We start from the raw sequence: 23790 nt of genomic DNA, 5'->3' as shown, positions 1-23790 counted from the left end.
TTAACTTGATGATGGAGATGACAGTGATGACACTCACCAATACGGTTTCCTGGGGGACGGCATGAGTCTAGCACTCGAAGCATGCGGAAAGGTGACAGCCTCAATGGTGTGTCTCTCTCCCCCATTCTTATCCCTTCTCCTATTCTAGCCTCCCCAATCCTTGGGTCCCCCACACTGGGAGCCCGAGCAGCAGAGCACCCTTGGGGGTTGCCTGACACATCCATTGTTCCAGAGGATCCAAAAAGGCTACAGTTGGAAGTGTGATAAAAATTCAAAAATACATGTCACAAAAGGATAGGGGGAAAAAAAAGTGGAAATCAGTCCAGTCTTGGTAAGGTCTGGGTGGGACCTGGGCTTCGGGAGTTGTAGCTGTTTACGGAAAAATCCAACCTTCAGGCTGTCTCTGTATCTCCAGAAGAGAACGGGTCTCACATCGGGAGGACAGTGCAGGCTGCACCGGCACACTTATCACAATGCAACAACTCCCTTGGCTACTAGTCCACTTTAACACACTCTCTCTCCCCCTCTCTCTGTTTTTCCGTAGACACTCCCTCTCTCCACCTCTCCTTCGCTCTTTTTCTCTCTGCAGTCACACTCTGCTTGCTGACTAAGGAAGGTCAAACTGCGTGCAGGTAGGCAAAATGCTGCAGAGACCATCCAACACACACACGCTGAGAACTGTTACACCCCATCATCTTGGAATAACAGGTGTTCTGTCTCCATCTATATGAATTACGCCAAAACACACACACACACACACACTAAAACTTACAGCACTGCCAGGAAAAACACTTTAATCAGTCTGGTGTTCAACTATCTGACCTCTCTGGATCCCGGCTCTTTCCTTCATGCTCTCTCTCTCTCTTGTTAGTTTTTCATTTCCAGTCCAGTTTTCTCTTCTTTCTCCTGATGTTTTTCTCCTTCTGACGGATCTCCTCTCTGTTCTTCCACTGTTATTCAGCACACCACTCTATTCAGGCTGTTGTGCTGCTCTCCTCCTTTCCACTCCCCTCTCGCGATTGCTCTCTCCTGCCTCTGGTGCCCCTATCAGTGCTTTCAGTGTTGTTAGTCCTCTTGCTCCCTCCCCTCACCTTGCTATTACTCTCCTCCCTCCCATGTGATACCAATCTCTCTCTCTCTACTCCTCCTCCCGTCTCTCTCTCCCTCCCTCACAGTTCCTATCTCCATCTGGGTCCAGAGATGGTGTTGAATATACAGTACAATCCTCTCTTTCTATTCAGGGGCCGATGACAACATTTTCTGCCTGATCAGCCTCTTTCTTGCACTCGGTGACTATCGCTCTGTCTCATCCGCCCTCTCTCTCTCCCCTCCACATCCGCCTCCATGTCCTTATCACTGTCTAGCGCAGAAATTGAAACCCTGAGGCTTTTGAGTGATGCCTCTGGCGTCCTCACTCGCATCTTTCCCCTTTCATGCATCCTCTCCACCTTCCTGTTTCTCTTTTTCACCCTTCGTCCTTCCCCACGGACAGGAGGTGAAGGCCATTATTCATTCTCGATCCCTGCACATACACACACACTATCCCTTATACATGGTGCCGTACACACGGTAACTGTGCATCCCTATAAAAACTACACATGTACTGCGCATGGCTCTATATGACAGTGACACAACTGCAGAGCAAATACAATATGAGCAAACACACAGTATAGAAATGTCAAACAAGCAGCTATTCAGCAGGATGTGGAGGTGTTAATCCTGATGATGTTTCGCTACACTTGAAAACACCTTTGCACAAACATCCCTTTCTAGTAAAATGTGCAGAATGGATTGAGGGGGGCAACAGCACAAGCTTAAAGGTCCTATTACTTCCTTAATATGATCTTATTCCTGTTGCAACATAACACTGAGGGATCAATCTTAAGTGTAAAGGCTGTTTGTCATGGAGACAATTGATTTATTTGGACAAACAGAGAAGTGGAATAAATGAAAGTTTTGTAAAGACTGATGCAGATTAGTTGTTCATTTTAATAGCTCTTACACCTTTTAGTTAAGTCACTATTGAAGGTATAGAGTTGTCTATGAAATAATCATTGGCGGTAAGTAACAAACCTCATTTATAACAGCACTGTACAACTTTGAGGCGCTTGTACTTATTTATTTTTTTAGAGATATCGCTAGCAGATCAGGATTTTACACACAAAAGATAGGATCAATTCATAAAATGGGAAACGTTGTTCTAGATTAAACCAGTGGTCCTCATCTGTTTTCCTGTCAAGGACCCCTAAATTGGCACACATTAGTTAACTGACCCCCATTTGATATTTTTTTTGCTTTGAAAAGATATGATAAAGACCATAGCTGTAAAGTTACAATTAGTAGACAATAAATCACAAGTTGACTGACAGAAATTTAATTGTCAACTATTATGATAATTTTAGTCTTTTTTTCAAGCAAAAAAGACAAACATTTGCTGGTTTCATGCATCTTAAATGTGAGGATTTGATGTTTTTCTTTGTCATAGATAATAATAAATGAAATAGTTTGGGATTTTTTGAACAGATAAAAAAAAAAAACATTAAAAAAAATTTTAAAAAATACCATTTGAAGATGTTACCTTGGGCTCTGGGAAATTACACAGGCATGTGTCACTATTTTCACTATTAATCACAAAACAAGTAACTGATAAATCGAGAAAAAAAGGGCAGAGTAATAAATAATGAAAACGATTGTTAGCTGCAGCCCAAAGTGAAAGTTATGATAAGAATAGTCACTTCTTTGACTCTTACTCCCATTGGGCTCACTTCTATGGTGAATTATATAACGAACATAAACTATTGCCAATTTTTCTAGGGACCCCCTGGAACTCCCTCAAGGACCCCTGAGGGTCAGCAGACCCCTGATTGAGGACCACTGGAATAAACAACCCAAAGCCGTTAACATAAGCTCTATCTCGACCGACTAAAACAAATACTTTAATGTGTCAATTATTGGCTCATAATCAGATAATAATATAATAATACAAACTGACACAAGCATAATGAGTACTTTACCTTTGGATAGTCTATGTATTTTTTGTCGCTAATAAAACTTTACTTTTGGAATTTCAATGCAAAACATTTATTTTAAATGGGTTTTTTTGTAGTAAGGTATTGCTACTTTTACTGAAGAAAATCTAAATACTTCTTCCACTACTGGGAATAATAGGACCAGGAAATTCAAGTGCACATCTCATGGGACTTACTACTTAAAATAATCAAATGCTTTTTTTAACCGTCTAATGAAAGCATACTTTCTACAAATGGACAATCCAGCTGTTGTGCATATAAAAAAATATCAAAAAATCAAATAGAAATAGAAATAGAAACTAACATAAAGGTAAGTCTTTATAAAACATGAATCCTGAATGGCAACTGCATCTAAAATGTCAGCAAGCTAAACTATGAGCTGCCATCTTTCCTCATAATTTCCTCAAGGATTAACATGTTTTAAGATAACAGTTCTTTAAATGTATGCGACAACTATGTGATAAACCCTTACCTCTCCCTTCATGTCAATAATCAGGTTGTCTTTTAGGACTCAGCTGACAAAATACACTCATGCAGAAAAGCTCACACACCCTTCATGTCAATAATGGTGCATTTCATTCTAAGACTGCTTACACAAACACAGAACTATAACTGAAACAACTAATACATAATTGGCTTAGGTGAGTAAATATATATGGGATTACTGGCATGCTGTATACTTAACACATTTTGAAAACATGTTTAATCTAGCTAAATATTTGTGAGGACTGTAAGTGTGCCGTGTTTACTTCAACTTCTTCATGTTGCATGCTTAGGATTAAATTTTTTGGTTGCATGCTTTAAATCAGATCAAAGAAAAGAGTAATGGCCACTTACAGTGCACTGATGGACATATATTGATGTAGAGTGCTGCATCCTCGAGCTTAAAAAGTCAAGGACAAAAGCTCGCCGTTCAGCCCTCCACCCATCCCTGTCTGCCTGTCTCTTTGTATTCACAAGTGCAACTGTATATATCAAAGATGTCTCTCTTGCTCTGCAGCCAGCTCCACGCAGCTTGGTATTCCCTTAAAGGTCTCATTCACTGTCACTTTTTCTTGCCCACTTGCGCAAAACATTTCCATTGTCACCTTTGCCTGGCTACATTTGAGCTTAAAATATATCATTGTTAATGCTTTTTTTTTTTAAACCATAAATACCACAGTCTGCCTCCAGTAGTGGGACCATAAAAATCAAAGTGCAAATAGCATCCCTGAGGAACATACTCGCATAGAGGAATGCACTCACAGGGCTGCGAGGGAGGCAGAATTTAGACTGCAGTAATTACCTCTAAACCTTTTATCTGCATCTGAGGAATCTTATTATTCAATTACTGGGACCGGAGTGCCTACTGTCAGCTACCGGCTCCGTATGTGCTGTTGGTCCCCAATGCCTCACCAACCCCCTTCTTTCCCTTATAGCTCTGAAAATACCCGGCATTCTTTAGCAACATGTTCCCTGTGCCTCAAGCATGAACTAATGTAACAGCAAGCCCTAACACACAAAAAGCTTGCAAGACCAACTACTTAAGAGGAGCCCACTCCATTGTTCTTATTAAATCCAATCTGGGAGTGAGCGGAGAGAGTTAGTGTGAGCAAATGGCCGAGAGAGTAGGGAGTGAGGGAGAGGGCTACAGCGATTAATGCAGTGTTAATGCATTACATTAAATCCCCAGCACAGACAAGGTCTCTCATGGTGGACAATACACAGGGGGAGATAAGGGTGGTCTGAAAAGCTTTCAATCTTTTATCTTTGCCCCGTTCTGCTTTTATCTGGAGGTTAAATATAGTGTTTTGATGTATGTAGAGAGAAAGTGACAGAGGGGAGAAAAAAAACGAGAGGAGACATCTGTGACAGTATCAGAAATAGCAGCCTGCAACGGGGTTTGAGAGGAGTAGGCAGCTATCAGCAGTTCTTTTTCTCAGTGAAAGAGACGGGAGGGCCGACTAATCCTAAACAGTGTAACTACACATCTTCACCAAGAGAAAAAGGCGAGGTGGCAGTGAAAAGCAAAAAAGTGCAGTGCTTGTTTTTTCTCTCTGTAAGTACAGTGTGGTGGGAGTGGGTGTTGGCCCCAGTTAGCAACAGATGAATCACAAACCTGTAAAAGCTCTCTTCAGATCTGGCAACTGGCCAAACTCCTCAGACATACACATATAACCCAGCGGTCTGGCCCACTTACACAGATGAAAAGTGAATTTAATTGAATAATCCTATGGATGGATAGAGCAAGTTAGAGGAAGACAGACAAAGGGAGAGAGTGAGAACGAGAGAAAGGGTGGGCAAGCTCTTTAGTGCAGCAGGAAAGGGAGATTGCATCATCATGTCGCTCTATTAAAGGGTGCGACGTGCTCTGACTGCTGAGTGGCACACAGTGACTCAGCGAGACCAACCAGTGGGAAACACACAGACACACACAGACACACACACACGCACGTACACATACACACACACCCACACTAACACACACAGAGCATACCTCTTAACATTTCAAACTACACCTTATCACAATTTTAATAATAGAATAGCATCTATTCTAGGTTCTGAGTCAAACTGCATCCATCTTAGGGCTTTTCTGAGCTCAAAGGCAGCTGTGATTTCACAGACCAACAGTCTGTGGGCTTAAGACTAGCACAATCAACACTGTCCTCCACCCAAATATGCAGGCTGTTGTCATGTACTGTTCATACATCTTCCTATGAAAAATAATCCTTTGTAAGTAGGGCCAGTAATTAAAGTATAACCTACTCATTTGAGAATGTTGCCATAACATGATCAATGCACTGATGGATGTAAAGACAGAAGCAAGGCCCGTAAGGGCGCACTTGGACACACACAAAACACAGGAGTTTCCTCCAGGGATTTCCACATGAGGCCACTGATCATGACTGTGTGACCGCTGAGGCATTTTAAGGTAAGTTACCAGCATGTTTCCTTTCCTTCCTGGTTCGATTCCAGCCTCGGCCCTTTGCTGCATGTCACTCCCTCTCTCTCCCCCTTCTGTACTATCAATAAAGGCAAAAAGCCCATAAAAATAATCTTTTTAAACAAAAAAAGGTCTGCATAGGGAGAATGTTGGGGTGGATAGATGGGTCAAACAAACGTAGGACTTTGACCCAGGAAAGCATCAATGTCACAGATTTTATTAGTTTATTTACGGAGTCTGTGGCGGATTAAATCTGTAAAACAACAGAAGCAACTTTACCCAAAACTCCAGTTACATCACTCCAAAGACCAGAAATGTCCAGGAGTTGTAAGTTATCATGTGACAAATAGATGATTACTCTCTTAAACATAATTAATCTGTGCCAGTACATTCTGGTGATGTTAATGTGCTGGTCTTCATAGATTTTATCCTTTTCATCCTTACATTTCAGATGCAATTTTGTGTTCTAAAAAATATCATGTTTAAAAGAATACTTTTGGGAAATGTGCATATTCGCTTTCTTGCCGAGTGCAAGATGAGAAGATCGATACCACTCCTATACTGTATCTGCTCGTTAAACACATCCAGGAAATGGTTAGCTTAGTTTAGCACAAAGACTCAAAGATGGGGGAATAAGCCCCTTTCTCTTCCTTTAACACCCCACATCATCTACAAAGATTAACATTTGTTACACCCTACTGCTGCTGTACAGCTGAGTATCTTACATCAAACATTTTATGTATTATCTAAAATGTGTCAGTAGCACTGATTGAAAACCATGAAGCGCTGAAAGCTCAATTGTCTGGTTTGATTCATAATCTTATTGCTATTTGATCAGATAGACTATTTTATTTTGTTCTGTTTTTTTTTTTTACAGCTTATTGTGTTTACATAGCATTTTAACATTTGAGTACTTTGAAAAACATGTTTATAATCATCAAGGTAAGGTATCAAAAAAATATTTTTTCAGTACTGAGGTTGACCCTCAGGTATCATACGAGCAAAAAGTTTTTAAAATGCTCAAACTATACAGCCCTATGCTGCTGTCCCTATCTCTTTACAGAGGCCATCTGAGTTTCATCCGTCCATTGTTATCATATTCCAAGCTAGCAGGATCATGATGAACTGTAAGCTCCAGACACAAGACTAGCTCTCTTGTCAGCCAAAGTTCAATGGATGCAAGGAGTCTCGTTGAGGTCTATCTGCAGTTCACTCAGCCGAGGACTCGGGGGATACACAGCACAAAACTAATATGACTCCTGAAGGAGTCATTGTGGAACTAACGCTCTTCTACCGCTCTGTCTATCGCTCCCTCCCTTCATCTATACTGTTCTCCCGCTCTATCGCTCACTCTCCCGAAATCAATCTCTCGCTATTTACTAAGCTCCATTTAATGCTAAACCCATCTCCAACATCCAAGTGTTCAGCTTCCTCCGTTTCTCTCCATCCTTGACTTTGCCTTCCTCACTTCATCCCACAGCTCCTGATATAAGCCGTTCTGCCACTGTGGGAAATGAGATTACTGAGATCCATATAGCAACGGACCGCACGTTCCATTACATAATGCAGACAGACAGAAGGAAAAAGTGATTATGTGAATGTGTGAGTATATGGATATGTGTACGTATGAATGCGTGCGTGTTTGTTATGGATTAAGGTCATTAGAGTTTTAGCCTTCCAGATTTGTAGTAAATGTTGGGAGGATAGCCACGTTGTGTCAGTAAATACGGTTTTACACTAAAAACCCTCATACAAGCGCGCGCGCTCACACACACACACACACACACACACACACACACACACACACACACACACACACACACACACACACACACACACACACACACACACACACACACACACTCTCCACTTTATGGTAAGCAAAACTGGCATCTAAATGACCTCAGTTGGGGTGCATGAGTTTTCCAACCACTGGTGGCACTATTGCTCAAACTTGACATTGCTTTGATGAAACACTTGTAACATTATACAAATATACTGCTAAATATCAAGTTATTCTTAACACATGCAGAGACAAAAAAGCTAAAAAAGTTTGGTTTACTTAACTACCGACACACAAAAGGAGTAAAAATATGCAGGAAATGTTCCCGCAAAAAAAAATGATGAAGTAAATACTGGACTACAAATGATGGATGAAATAGTGTGTCTATGCGTGAGTGTTTGCTTTAGTGGTGGAATAAGCACTCGGATCTTTTACTCAAGTTAAAGAAGCAAATGCTCTAGTTAAAAATGCTCCACTACAAGTAAAAGCCGCACATTCAAAGTTTTACATAAAGGGGCAGCTCACCAAAACAAAAACACAAATTTTCCTCTGACCTGTACTGTTACTTAACAGTCTGGATTGTTCTGGTGTGAGTTGCCAAATGTTGGAGATATCAGCTATAAAGATGTCTGCCTTCTTTTGAATATAACTGAACTAGATGGCACTTGTGGTGCTCAAAAAGTACATTAAAACTCAACAGCAATGTCTCTTTCCAGAAATCATGACCTGGTTACCCAAGATAATCCACAGACCTCATTGTGAGCAGTTTCATGTTGGAACTACTTTCATTTAACCACATCACTGCTCTTGCCTTCGCCACAGCATGAGATGTAAACATTTATGGCGTCCTCCTTCACTGAGCTGTAACAGTAGCTAGCTTAGTGGTGCTAGGTGAGCTAGCAATAGATGCACATTTCCTTCTTTGGGTGATATGACTGCTGGGTGTAATTCAGTAGAAAAAAATACTTCTTATATGAAACTTCTCACAAAAGTGAAAGTTTGTCAAATGAATTTTTTGGCACTTTGAGCACCACAAGACAAGTGTTATCTAGTTACATTAAATTCAAGAAAAAGGTAAACCTGTCTATATATCCAACACTCAGCAAATCACATCAAAACAATCTAGATTGATAAACAACACAACAGGCAAGATGATGAAGATTTTGGGGTGAACTGTCCCTTCAAGCAAAAGCACTGACAAAATGGACTTTAAGTATCAACGGCCTTCATTAGGCAGTAGAATGGCTGCTATCAGTGGTATTTTCACAGATGCATTACCCTGCATGCAGTGTATATATATATATATATATATATATATATATATATATATATATATGTGTGTGTGTGTGTGTGTATATATACACACACACACACACACATTTACATTTCACATTTGCCTCTTAAATGTGGTGGAGTAGAAGTAAAAAGTAGCATAAAATTGACATACTACATATATATATCAGGCTCTTCAGGCTTTGATTTAACTTTCTAAACTGAATAAAGACAAATTCAAATTAAATCAGTTGTGCACACAGCTAGGTTTTTTATTGTGCTTATGGGTGCATGCATAGTGACGCAAATGTGTGTGTGTGTGTGTGTGTGGGTGTGTGTGTGTGTGTGTACCCAAAGATCCAGTCCTGTGCAGGCTCAGGTAGGCTCTGTCTCTTTCCAGCCCCCCACCCGGCTCTCTGCGTAGGGCGGTGCGGCCCAGATGACCAGCATATTGACGCAGGAAGGAAGGAGCACTGTGTGAGGCGGGAGGGTGCACGGCGCACACCACCATGGGCTCTGAGACACACGATGCAGGCAGACAGCCAGGGAGAGGGAAGACGAAAGGGAGACAAGAAGAGAGTGCGAGAGAAGGCGAAAAAGTGAGGACAAAGCTCAGAAGGGCAGCGGGATTGACACAAACAAGAAAAAGCAAGACAAGAATGAAGGGAAAGGAAGACAAAGAGAGGGATGGAGATTTTTGAGGGAACAGAAACAGCAAAACAGAGACAGGCGGATTATAGAAGATGTATAAAAGGATGGGAGAAAAGGGGAAAGAGGAAAAAAGACGGCACAAGGTCACACAGAGACCACACACAGACAGGTAGCAGAATATGTAGGAAAAGTACAATATAGATAAAATGTTAGGAATTCATACAACTGCTGGACTCATGTAGGAAACAGTTGTGGCCCGCAGTAACAGGAATAGCCATGGAAAGTGTATGAGGCATGCATAGTGGAAAATATGATGAGTCACAGAGTGATAAAGACTGATTTGAAGAACAGTGAGTGGGGGAAAAAAGAGACATGCACATGAGTAACTACAGGACCCACTATGGGAGTAACCGAATGACTGATGGAAGGACTAGGGGAGATATTTGGTTAACTAGCATTTAGACTCAGGGATAAACAAATGCTCCTCGATTCTTTCAAAGAAAAATACTTTTGCCCTTTAACACCTGGATCGACATCAGTTTTCTTGTGTTACAGTCAGACACCTTTCAACAGCTTTTAAACCTCTGAAACCTGAGAATATTGGTTTGATTTGAGTAAACGGGAGAGAAAATGTCCAGAAAACTCTATTTATTTTGGGTTATTTCTTGTTAAGTTGTTTGTCGCTGTATTCCTATGCTTTTTAAAGAAATCACACCCATTGGCTCAGGTATCAAAGGTTTAACCTAACCCCTCAAAAAATGCAAGGATCACCCTGTCAGCACACATGCATCATCACCTTTCTTTCACATTCATTGGTATCAACAAATCCTCTGTGCAGGATGCTGGTGGAAGCCCACCTGTCACATCTCCTATCTTTCAAATAGTTCCCATTTTCTACCACATTGCACTGTAAATTCCACTGAGATCTCCAAGCATTAGGGGCTTAATATTCCTCCAAAATCCTCACATGATTCCCTCACTGTACCACGGGTCCTCCAAGAACACAGTGAAAGAACAGATCTGACGCCAGCACCATCTAATTACCACTTTGAAAAATGTGGGTAGTATTTTTTACTGCTCTTTTGCACAATCTGACAAAGATATATCAAGGCATGGGGGTCGGGAGGGTTATGCAGCAAGGGAAAAGGGCAAGAAGAGATGGTAAGTACAAGATGTAGTGCAGTGGTTAAAGTTTAATGTCCCTCTCCTCATCCTCTACATCACTTCCTCCATCCAACTCTCTCTTCCTCTGCTCCTTTCACTTTCTGGAAATGAACTGCACTATTAAAGACTAAAGAGAGGGGTGTAAAAATAGGAGGCAGAGGACAGACATGGCAGTGAAATTATTCAGGTAGAGCTATGGATGTTGTGGCGCAGGAGCTGGAATAACAACAATCAGTAACAAAGAACAAACATAATTGCTCTGTGTATCCAAACTGCAAATCAACCGACATCTCCAGCCTCAAACAAGCACAGCTATATTTGAACACTGAGACCTTTCTTCTGTCCTCACTTGCTGTCTGTCTTTTTCTCTGAGATAAAAGCGTCTACTGAAACGGAGGCAAACACTCTGACCTGGTTTCTGTCTGGAGCCAGAATAAGATGCCAACACACACGCAGACCAATCACACACACAGCGTTTGTGTCAGGTGAGGTCTGAGATTTTTCCAAAGAAGAGTCCTGCAATCCTGGTGGATGCCCAGTAGATGGCACCCAGAGTTTCTGAGAATGACATTGCTTTTTGCACCTTTATCTAGGACAACCATGTCCTAAGTCCTGCACGGGGGCCAACTGTGACCCCCAGATCAATTTTAAATGGCCCTTGGCTTGTCTTCCAAAATATACTATATGATGAACACAATATTGGTTAATCAGGCAAGATCACTTTGCATTTGCTTTCATTCATCTGACAATGGCAGGACAATCCTACGGTTTATAGACATGCACCAAGTAGGAACCATGTAGGCAAAACAAATATGTTTTCATAAATAGACTAATAGCCAATGAACGGTTACCCAACACCTAAAAAACAGCAGGCATGGCCATGGCAAAAAAAAGCATTAAGCTAACAGCAAGGGCTGCCACTTTCAGGAATGGTGGAAAGTTGTATAGATTTTTACTTATAGATGCAAAAAGGAGGTTGCCTCCAGGTATTTTCACATTATCTAATCTGGCCCCCATTCTAAAAGTTTTGGAGACTCCTTATTTAGGAGCTCAGACATTTTTTTTTGTCCAGGTAAATACACAAATTGGTGTGCCCGAATTCACAACCAAGCTTTTTGAATTCACGTATATCCGCAAGCTAAGTAGTGAAGTAAAGTTAACAGTGAAGTAGTGACAATGAAGCTGATGATGAGGTGACGATGATATATGGTAAAAAGGCTCCAGTGGATTGAAAGCTCAGGTAAAATGTGCATGTCAGTTTTGTATTTGCATGTCTTAAAGCCTTCATGAGAGTAATGCGTATTAATAAATATGAACACACAAACATTTTCAAAACACAGGCACAAACATATTAAGAAATAGATTATTTCAAAAAATACTTCAGTGTAAATAGAGGGTATACATGAGCGGAGGACAGTGAAATATCTGCTGCCATCATTTTGCATAACTTTCCCACATCTCTTGCAATGATCAGTTACGACCTCTATTTTGACTCTCTCCACCTACACCATCATTTGCAAACCACTACATCAGTTAATGCTTCTCCATGTGCTGAAAAAGCTCTGTATGCAGTCTCAAGGTCTTGAACTGCTGGAGCACATGACAAAATGCTCTTTAATAACGCAGCTCATCTGCTCCTGTGTGGTGAGATGCTCACCATAACAGATGTTGGGAGTCAAACTAATCACTATGTGACTCCCCAGAGGGTCATCGAGGTGACATGAATACTCTCCATCATAATCACAACAAACGCTGCCTTGCTACATTTTCTTAGAGCTTTTATAAACTGAGATGCTGTGTCAACATGAAATTTATAGATATAATTTAATGGTCCAGTGTGTAGCAAATAGGAGGGGTATATTGGCAGAAGTATGCTTTCTTTGGTGTATAATCAGTTGAAAATAAGAATTGTAGTGTTTTCGTTACCTTAGAATGAGGTGTTTATATCTAAATAGGGAGTAGGTCATCATCTACAGAGATAACCATGTCGCACCACTATGTTTCTACAGCAAACTACAGCAGATGTTTTTGTAGCTCTGTGAACGGAGCGCAGACGGAGCTTGCCCTGAGTTTCTTTTTCCATCCAGAGCAGTTTGAGGAGTTTTAGTCGCAAGACGGATAACTGATCTGTTGATCTGGTCAGAGGTGATCAGATAAAATCAATAGTTGAGAGGAGGAGAGTAGAGGCGAGTGAATGCAAACTTTTGGACTCAGCAAAATTAAGATAAAGTTTCACTTTCACTGCACTTGATGTTCTGCTGTTTGGTCTGTGCTCAGAGTGTGCTGTGTGCTCTGAGAGTGTGGTGTAAGCACATCCTAACAGTATATTCCAATAGTGCGCCTAATGAATGGTCCAGCTTGGAAATCAAAAAATCAACTTGTGAAGGCAGATGTTTTATTGTGGCGGCCAAAAATACGGGAATGTGTGGAAAACCCTGGTATGTTATATGTCACACTAGAAGCAGACACTGTTGTGCTAGTCATGCCCGTCTAGGGCTGGACCCGACTCAGGTTTATGTCAGTCGAATCAGATTCGGCCATTCAATGCGAATATTTGCTGGTTTGGGTTTTTTTCCATATAAAGTTTGAAAGTTTGAACTGGGCTCAGTGGGACGTTCAGTATGACAGCAGCATTTATGCAATATAGTAAACAATTTAACACTGCTAATGACAAATGGGCAGTATGCAACACTAGTTATAAAACAACAGCAGGAGACTGTGTCGTACTAATTTGCTGTGAGCTGTAAATTCACCACTTCTAAGAAGAGGAGAGAAGATAATGTTATCTCAGAGCCTTACAGTAAAGAGTGTCTTCCTCCTCTGTGCCGCAGCCTCTACCTAAGACTAACGTGACAGTCAAGAGCACTCACTCAAAATGTTCCCAGCACACTGACTAGAAGAAAAGCCAACAAACAAAAATAACTGCTCAGCTTGTAGCAATCTCAGCTGACTGAGGGGTTTCTAAATGATGACTAGAATCTCATACTCTCTTGCTTTCGCAATGCCAGCATGCAATCTAAAATCACACGCACTGGAGTGGCATGGTGATGCCATTGGTTTGTGCTGTGTAAAAATGCAAAGGCCGCATAAAGAAGGAACTTCGTACGAGGTGATCACTGTGTAAAATGGGCTAGTCAAATCTTGCTGAAGTTCTGGATCAAATATACGTTGAGCACACATTAAGTTATCAGAAAACCAGGTGAGCACATACGTATTACCAAGTGCTGGTCTAGTGGATCATCTGCTATGTGCCAAAAAGCATAGGAGAATCACTGATATGTAAAACTTTGTGAAACTACTTTATTCAGTGGTTTTACCAGTTTTAAACACCTGGTCCATTTGTTTTGGAGAGGAAGAGACCTCTGTCGATAATTTAGCTCCTGGTAAAAACCTTCTGAACAAGGAAGACTGAAGTGATTCTAACCAGGAGAAGTTTCAACTGGTTGCAATCTGCAATCCTCACCACATGGTGCCACGAAATCCCCCTAAATCTTACACACTGTTCCTTTAAGTTGTTCACATGAAAGATTTTGAAGATTGTGTGTCAGCTGCAGAGTTTGAAATAGGTCTTCTCATGCATTTTGTATGCGTGTGTGATGGTGTCGACTAAGGTGCTTGTGTATTACCTGTGTGTGGGTGCACTTGCTCACGTGTCTCACCATTGTCCCTTGCTGCGGCTGGCTCATCCAAGGCCATCTGTTCTGCCAGCTCCGACAGGGAGTCATCGACGGGCCGAGCACTGCGTAGAGACATGGACAGCCTCCGCTTGATTATCTTCATCCTGTCCATCTTCTCAACCGCACCACCGGGGCCCACGGGCCTACAAGGGGAGGGACAACCACCAACATCATCATTATCATCAGCAGATGCACCACCACCTGCATCCCCATCATCATAATCATGGTCATTGTTGTCATTATAACCATCAACAGCTAGATCCACTCTACCCCGTTAATCTTCATTGTACAGTGAAACTACTGCAGTGCAGCCTCGGCGCATTTTCTACAGTTCTTTGGGCTCCCAATGATTGTGTTTGCTCACGCAGCATGTGTTCTCATTGTTATGTATCCCAAGTGCAAACATTGCAGAATAAAAGACACAGAATGAGAGAGTAGACCCACAGAGACAGAGAGAAAGAGAGCGATAAACTTTTTTTTTTTTTTACAAAAAAACATGTACATGGCTGAGTATGCAGCTCCCCAGAGGTTTCAGACAGGAGAAGCTCTCCCTGATGAGCTGTGATTGACATGCATTTTACTAGCATTTACCTCCAACAACTATCCACGATAAAGTCAGGGTATTCAAACAGTTTCTACAGTATAACAATGCAAAATGGCAAGCAAAAGTATCATATGACCCAAGAATTAAGTTTTTACTCTGTATATGAACCATCTCAGGCTAATTCTACAATAGTCCAACCTAAGCTAGAGTTCACGTGACAACAAACAACTCTGATGGAAAGCTGTTCATGTGACAACAAACAACTCTGATGGAAAGCTGTTCATGTGACAACAAACAACTCTGATGGAAAGCTGTTTTCAAACACTGTATACACTGTGTGGTTACAGGAGAGAAGCATCTCATCCTTAAAATAAATGGGGGGAAAGAGTGTATTGTTTCTTCAACAAAGTGCTCTTCACATTCACTAGTGACTCGCCTATGTGTATACCTCTTAACGTCATTAAGCTTTCAAAGTTAGATATTGTTTAGAGTGCCCCTCAGCTGACTTTTAAATCTGGCTTATGTGTTTATGTACAGTAAATGTGTCTTTACACAAGCGTACTTGTGTGTGCTGGAGTTACTTTGTGCGCTATGTCTTCTACACTCTGCTTTACTGGCCCGGAGGTAGAGGCAGCTATGGCAGAGTATTTCTGTCTCCCTTCCACTTCCTGCTACTTCTATCTAACCCATAAGGGCTCCAGAGCTGACATGCTCAAGTACACACACGCGCACACACACACACACACACACACACACACACACACACACACACACACACACACACACACACACACAAACACGGCACCCACTGCCTTTCTCTTTGTGTCCAACCTTGGAGGCTTCAACAAAAGCCATTCATCCTTTCAGGCTCTCAGTCTTTCAGGCCTATTAGAGGCAGCCAGTGCTCTGAGGGAATTCAAACCCAGCCATCCTCACTCAGGACCACTGGCTTTCTTTTTTTTTACACAAGAAGATGCGCTTAAGCGAGTATCCATTGCTAACAGCATTGACTCTGCCAATTTACATGAGCCCAGTTGGATGCGGTTCGCACCTCAGCCGGAGGCATTTCTCCAAGATGGAGAAAAAAAAGTTAAAAAGGGGAACAAAAGGGGAGCAACTCACATTCATTTCATATCATCCGTCACCCATGGATTATCAGTATGGAACGAATCTCCCTCCCCCCCTCATTTGCATGTTTTTCCAGACTCCACTAGCGAAGAAGCTTGCTTGGACAAGGAGACCGGGTTCTCCTCATGCAACCTTGCAGCCGTCATCCACACATTTTCAGAAATAAATGACTCACGTTACGGGGGAACAGCCGATAATGTAATGCACTGCTTATTATCCAGATGAAAACATACCAGTGTTATCAATAACCCACACTTACACTTGCATCCAGGCATGCCCGCACACACATACAGACACACAATAATGACTAATTTCACAGTCTTCATCTTATCTCTGTTGAATTAGCACGAACAGTAATGCAGTGGGAATCTCATTACCCAGCCGCTCATAGAGGGAAACACTTCAGTCTACCACTGTATATTATATATGTAGCTGAGATTTCCAATTTTATTTATAATATGATGAAATATGGTACAGCTACACAAAACAAGCAAACAACATTATTTTGTGGGAATATTGAACTAATAACTTATTCCTGCATAGTCTGTAGACGTTTCCCATCTGCTTTTAAACTAAATCTTCTAAAATCTAAAAAAAGTGTTTCACCAATATAAATAGAGTCCTCAAATAAAACTAGGCTGTCTGTGCAGGAGAAAGACACAAACACTTTTAAAATAGGTGACAAAATATATGACCAGAGAAAAAAAAGAGAAAAAGGACTGTTAGCTTAGGTGTTAGCTTTTGCTCAAGAGATAGAAAACCTACAACTACCACGATACACTGCGCTGTACCAGACCAATAAACACTCCTGCTTATGGTTTGATGTATTGCGAATCTGTCCATTCGACACAATGGCGGCTGTCAAATAACAAACGATCTCATATTACAGTTAAATGGTAAGCAAAAGCATGTTTCTGGAAACATTAGAGGCAGCAAATATGCAACACAGAAACAGCATCTTGGTTTGTATTTGATCAGCACTGCCTAGTTTGACTGTTTGATCTCTGTTTTTTCTGCCTCCATTTTCCCTGTGCAGGAAGCAGTATGGCGCCCACTTCCTGTTCACAAGCTCTCACTATTACAGCTAAAGGGGGCTTTAAAATATGTGTCTGAAAACATTTGATGAGAAATATGCAGTGCAGTAACATAATCTGGATTTATATTAAATCAGCACAGACTAGTTTTACTGTTTGATCAACGTTAGACACGTTAGACAGTATTTTACGTCATCCAGCAGAGTTTATCTGGGGTGGAGGTGGAGGGGGGGGGGTGTATCTAAGCACTGGTTAAATGGAGGGAAGTGTACCAAAGTTCATCTACACATACTACTCACATTGTTTTGCTACAAAGATTGTTGAAAATCAGTGAAGTAGCCCTTTAAATACCAGACATACATGCCATCTTTTAGTTACATTGTGCTTTGGTTATATCTTCTCTTTTGGCTGTGTAAAATGGATATATCTATATAGAAACATGTCTTCCTGACATCTTAACCCTCTGAAATCTTGATCAACATCAGTTTTCTTGTGCTGCAATCAGATGCCTTTCACGAGCTATTTGACCCTCTGAACCCTGAACAAATTGGTTTGATTTCTTTTGAAAACATGGCAGAATAATGCAATGACCACTTTGGAGAGAACTGTCCCAGAAATTGCAAGACATTAGTAAAAGATGACAAAATGATTACCAAAATAAAAACATTTTTTTCCAGTTTCCTTGTGAAAAATAAATACATATTTTCAGTTAATTTTCATGTAACTTGTAACTTTTTTTTCCTTATTATTTTAGGACCATGTGTTGTCAAGTTGCTCATTGCCTTCTCATGTTTTCAAAAGAAAGAAAAATTACTCGGAATTCAGAGACTTTTATTTACTTTTCATCTTTTTATTACTTCTTGATGCTATAAGAATATTTCTGCATGTTAAAACTAGAGCTATGCTGCATTCATTAAGAGACACTCAAGGATAATGTAAGGTATTTCCCAGGGGATCATATATAAGTGTATCTGTGTTGGTCAAGATGTAAAGAATAAAGTTCAAGAAGAATGATGTGTTATGAATGTGCGTTGGATGTTGAGTCTCGTCTTGTGCAGATGGACGTGGCAGTGTGAAAAGCTTGGCGGAGGCACAACAGTGAGTGGGACGAGACATGTGGCTCCAGGCTGCAGCATGCGCAAGCCACACTCACCAGACACCCGGCAAACCACGAACAGCTCTGATACATCACTCCCACTAAATGGAGGGACAAACTCCAGATGACAGAGGCTGCTCTCACTCCTTCAAAGACACTAGAAGCACTTCTGCTGTTTTCATTTTGTTTGAAAGCAATACAGTACAGTGTTTATGAATTTGTGAGCCTAATAGCATAGCATTTGCAATGAAACAAATTGTTAAGGCTGATAGGGTAAGTGACACAAAGGAGTCAAGAAATAAAACCATCTCCAGCTTTGTAGCAAGTTATTTGTGTGTGCCTGTTAACAGCCTGCAAGCATCTGCACATGTGTTTCCACATGTGTGTGTGTGTGTGTGTGGTTGCATGGAGGTGAGGTGAACTGACACACCCCTGAGGAGGACAGAGGAAGAACACAGTCTGATTTATTCAAGACACACACCATTTGGGTTGCTAGGTTACAGGCCCAGGCTGGAACCGCAGTTTCTGTCTCTGAGGTGAAGAGAAGAAGAAAGGAGACAGAGAGAAGTGAAAAGCTGAGACTTCACATCGCTCTATCTTACTTCTCTCTCTCTATGCCCCTATGCAGAAACGCTCACGCATGTCAGCTATAAAAACGTCCAGCCCTCCAGTGCTTGGGATGCCACTCAGTGCTGCAGCATGTGATCCTTGCCAGCCTTGCACTGGGACTCCTCTGCAAAATATGCCTCTTTAGGAAGCAAAATAATAAATGGACTGGAGGACTTGCAGTGTACATGCACACTAGCTAGCTGCAAGTTTGAGACTTACATGTACAAACACACACACAGACAGAGATGACTTCTATCAGAGCAGAAGGGAAAATGTCTAAAGATTGACCAGTAGTCAGGACAGATATTGTCTTACCTCCTGTATCTCTCTGTCTTTCCTTTTTGTCACAAACAAACGAGCATTCTTTTGCAATTCAGTGGCACATGAATCATACGCATGCATGCACTTACATACAATGTGGCAGAGTGGAACGGCCACTCAGTGGCACTCCGAACACTGCTTGGCGATGCGGCCTGAGGATGCATGAGTAATGCACAAATCTGCCCAACTACAGAATCCTACACACATCCACGCAAACGCACACGTAAACCAATAAATAAAGCCAAAAAAGTTGCCTGTTCTACTTATAAGCCCACAAGCTCCTTGTGGGCTTCCAGCATCTCCTTTGTCACTTAACTTAAATCTCCCGAGTTAGATGAGGAGACGGACTTATGGGAAGGACATGAATAACCAGGCAGAGGCACAAGACTGCAAAAAGATATTAGGCAAAAGGTTTGAAATGCCATTTTCAACCACAACAGCCTCATCTAGGTTTTGGGGTCCTTTAAAACCTGAGCAGATTGGGTTGATTTCATTCAACAGTATGGGAAGATGGCAATGAGCAATGAAAGAAGGCATGTCCCAAAATTTATCAAAACAAATAGTAGAAAGAAGGGATGACATGAGGCAAAGGGCCGCAGCTCGTACTCGAACCTGCGGGCCTTTGCTGCATTTCTTCCCCTGTCTCTCCCTCTTTCACACTTAAGTTGTACTATACCTGATAAAGGCAAAAGCCAAAAATTATCTTTAAAAATAGTAAAAAGTACACGAAAATAAAAAAACAAAAAATAAACTTCAGTAAAACAGAAACAACCAGGAAAAGGTGCTTTAAAATTATAGTAATTTTGTAACATAATTTTAAAAATTGTAATTGTGATAATCATAAATATGTTTTTCCCTCGCTTATTTTCGAAATACTTGTGAAAGGCGTCTGAAAGCAGCACAAGAGAAGTGATGTCACTCCAGGTCTTAAAGGGTTAAAGGGGTCACTCAAAGATTGCTATAACTCACATAGGGCTGGATAATGTAGCTGAAATTTTTAAACTTAAAATTGTCCAGTGTAAATATGGCAAATGTTTGTAAAGATTACATTAAAAAATTGTCAAATTTCTGTTCAATGCAAAAACCTTTGCTCCATTGTTACTTCAAACAACGCTTTTCACACATGTAAATGTGTACATATACAATTAGCATTGAATAATTAATTTGGGGGACAGAATTTTGCAGAATGATCACATGATATGATCACATCATGATTCCAATGAAAGTTGACATATGATAACAACAAACTTCGGCAAAAATTTCTTATTTAGTATAATTACATGTCGTTATTATTATTACTGGCTAAAACACTCCTGAAAAAGAGGATTTTAATCTCAGTGAAGCCCTTTCCTGAATAAAATCATTATTATTTAAACAAAGACTAGCACACATCTGGGTGACATTCAAACCACAACGCACAGATACAGGTGCATCCTGTGCAACTGCACAGTAATTAGTTTCAGGACACTACACTACGAGAAAATAAGACCATGCAGGAAGCCCCACTTGGTCCTCCTCCTTGTATACAAAGCTCTAAACTGGCTCGGACCAAGCTGTCAACTATTTACCTTCACAAACACAGCGATCTTCTGCTACTGGTTTATTGGAAGTTCCCAGCAACAGCCGAAGGAAAATTGGGGAAGCAGCCTTTGTCAGTTACTATGGAACACATTACATATTGATATCAGAGAAGCCAGCTCACTAAATATTGTGAAAAGAAAGCTAAAGACTCATCTGTTCACTCTAGCCTTCAACTAGCTCTGACTTACTAAAACTCTTCTTTTAACACTTCAGAATGCTGCAATTATTTTAAAATGTACGTATCTGGATTGATTTAAGGATTTGTGGTTTTCTCTAATAATTTTAAGCACTTAATTTATATTTTGAACTGCCTTTAATGCTTAATTGCTTTGCTGGCCTGTTTCATGTTCACTCTGTCTTCATGTGGAGCACTCTGTGCTAATAATGTCCTTGTAAAGCACTTAGTGCTGCATTTCTTGTATGACATGTGCTATATGAACAAAAATTATCATCACCATAATTATTATTATTACAAAAGTGATACATTTCTGTGGTGTTTTTAAAGACTGCCAGGTACCAAAACGGCAGCCAACTGTCACGGCAATAAGACAGTTATACCATAGAATATATATACAATAATAACACCAAGCTGTTATTGCTCTGGGATAATTACTAAGATTTTTCTTTGGGGGTGCATCCAAAGGGCAAAAGCGAAGGAAAGCATTGACAAATGCGCATTATTTTCAATCCGGACATCCCACACTGAGATACACATGAATAATTTAGCGTTTAATGATATTCCCAACACGCTGCTGAGACATCATGTGTTCATAAAAATGCTTTTGCTATAAATGATCAACCTATGCTGGTGTCGGTGCCGTCGGCGAACATCCATGAGGTTATCGACAACAATGCAGGACCGCAGTACTGGACTGTCACATTAGCGAGAGTCCCGACAATATGCCATGTAACCAGATATGACTGCGGGCAGGGCGCACATAAGTGGGCAGCAAGCAGCCGTACGATAAATATCACGGGACTCAATCGAAAAACACGCAGTTGGTGTCGGGCCTGCCTGGCAGAGATTCCTCTACCTTCCAGGCCTTTTGCGTATTCGGTCAGTTCCTCTCTCCCCGTGTTTTCCTGACGCAAGTATCCGGGAGGAGGAGAGTCAGGCAGGGCAAAGAAAAGTTACACAGCCACCCGACCGGCTCAGAAACTCCATGTGAATGGGACTGAGTCATCCGATAGTGCCTTTACGTGTTTCAGGACCCCAAAACCAATACGTAGATGTTAAATAAATTGCTCTGGGGGGTATTTGACACTTTTAACCGCTATGGTGTCACATACATTTTCCCATGGTAAAGGGTTTTCACCATATTTTTTTACAGTGATATTTCAAGACACATCAGTTCCACAAAGACCTACACTTACGCAGAATAATCAAGTTAAAAATCCCTTGGTTTTTAAATCAAAAAGAACTCCACCTGCAATGTCAGGTGATAGCCTAGGACAATCGTGGTTATGGTTGCCCCAACATTGTCGCTTCATGATCGAAATGTGGAGCGAGGACAAGCTAAAACCAAACCAAACAAACCAAAATACCGCTGGCACTGACCTGCTAGTGTTTCTGCTGCAGGAGACTATTGTTCCACTTGTGTATGGTAATCCAGGCAGCACGCTGGGATGAATCCACTGCGACAAGTTCCTCCAACTAGTTTCCCCTAAAACACACCAGATTGCCTCTTTACCCGTCAGGTAACTCTTATCCCTGGGTTATATAGCGTGTCGCAATGTCTCGTTGCCTGAGCAAGTGCATCATGGACCTGTAATAACGCATTTTTTGCCTTTACTTTCGCTTATAAACAGCACCGTCCCGTCCGGTGATGATCAGCCATATCGCTGCTGCTGTGTGGATCCCAAGTGGAAGCGGTGGCGTGATCCCGGAAAACACCGCAAGGGGTGTGTGAGTGCATGCGTGTGTGTGTGTGTGTGCCCGTCTTAGAAATGTCCTAAAATCCAAGAAGAATCCTAGAATCCAGAAAAGGCTGCAGCGCGCCTGTCATTTTCCAAAAGTGGCCCCCACGCAAAGACTCAGACACAGACTCTCTAACCTCCACCCCACACCATCTCTTTATAAAAAGGGGGATCCGACAGACTAATATGGGGGGCAGTGTCATCTGGGAAATTAGCCTTCATTATACAAACTCCATTCCAATCCGAATATGATCCTCAGAGAAATTCCTTGTGAATAATGCATGGACTGGAAATTATGGAAATTCAACAGTATGATCCTCTACTGCTTAGTTGGCATCAACATGAGTGAAAATATCGACCAATAAAGAATTTGCCTGCCCTTTTGAAATACTTGCCCTTTGGTTCCAAAGTTGTTAGGTTTAAATACTGGACACAAATCAGACAAATTACTGGCCAGCATGTTAAATACACTATGAGTTGGGTCAACTCGGTTAGATTTAAGTGCAGCCAAAACGCATTTAACAAGCATGTAACAGCATATTCTCCATTTGATATCAAAAGCCTACTCTTTTGATTTATTTCTCTTTACCTATTTTATTTATGTTTTAGTTGTATAATTTCAATTTATTTGTGGTTTTAATTCTTTAATTGCTTTTGGGTTTATTTGGTCAATTTGTTTGTATTATTTTATATTGACCTTATCATAAGTTATTACTTCTAGTGACAACTGTGGAGACCCAATGACAACATTTTCACATGACATAAAATGTTTTTGTTTGTTAGTTTTCTTTTGTTTATTTTTTTTATAACATAGAAGCCATTAAAACTAAATTATTATTCTTTTTTTTCTGGGAAACACTTGCATCCACAACAATTACGTCAGAAATCACAGGTGACACAGCAAATGCAGCTCATGAGGAGAAGCCTGCCTGCCGGTCTGGTCTTTATCGCCACCTTGTGGTCAATTAAAATAACAGCAGCATGTTTCCATTCATGCGCCAAATTTATTCACTAAAGCAAATCCTAGAGGGAAAGCTACGGAACCACAGCCTAAAGCTTAA

At 41.0% G+C, this 23790-nt stretch overlaps 1 protein-coding gene across 10 annotated transcripts in view; it reads right to left on the bottom strand.

The window, feature by feature from the left end:
* Positions 1-22797, bottom strand: part of LOC121947316 (cyclin-dependent kinase 17-like) — a 53643-nt gene extending 30846 nt beyond the window's left edge. The window contains exons 1-4 of one of the 10 annotated variants that reach the window (XM_088082098.1): positions 22606-22624; positions 22371-22476; positions 14449-14642; positions 9359-9523 (exon numbers count right to left, since the gene is read on the bottom strand). In XM_088082098.1, coding sequence (XP_087938224.1) covers positions 9359-9523; positions 14449-14611 — 328 coding nt within the window. In that variant the 5' untranslated portion in view covers positions 14612-14642; positions 22371-22476; positions 22606-22624. Of the gene's footprint in view, positions 1-37; positions 1072-9358; positions 9524-14448; positions 14643-22370 lie in introns of those variants that run through there. The other 9 variants (XR_006106070.2, XM_088082101.1, XM_088082099.1 and 6 more) reach the window with 9 other exon arrangements.
* Positions 22798-23790: the final 993 nt, after the last annotated feature.

The sequence above is a fragment of the Plectropomus leopardus genome, chromosome 9 (assembly GCF_026936395.1).
Source record: "Plectropomus leopardus strain MGB_pleo_1.0 chromosome 9, ASM2693639v1, whole genome shotgun sequence".
Taxonomy (NCBI): Eukaryota; Metazoa; Chordata; class Actinopteri; order Perciformes; family Serranidae; genus Plectropomus; species Plectropomus leopardus.
Note: the sequence above shows the minus strand (reverse complement) of the source record. Positions and strands in the feature narration are given on the sequence as shown.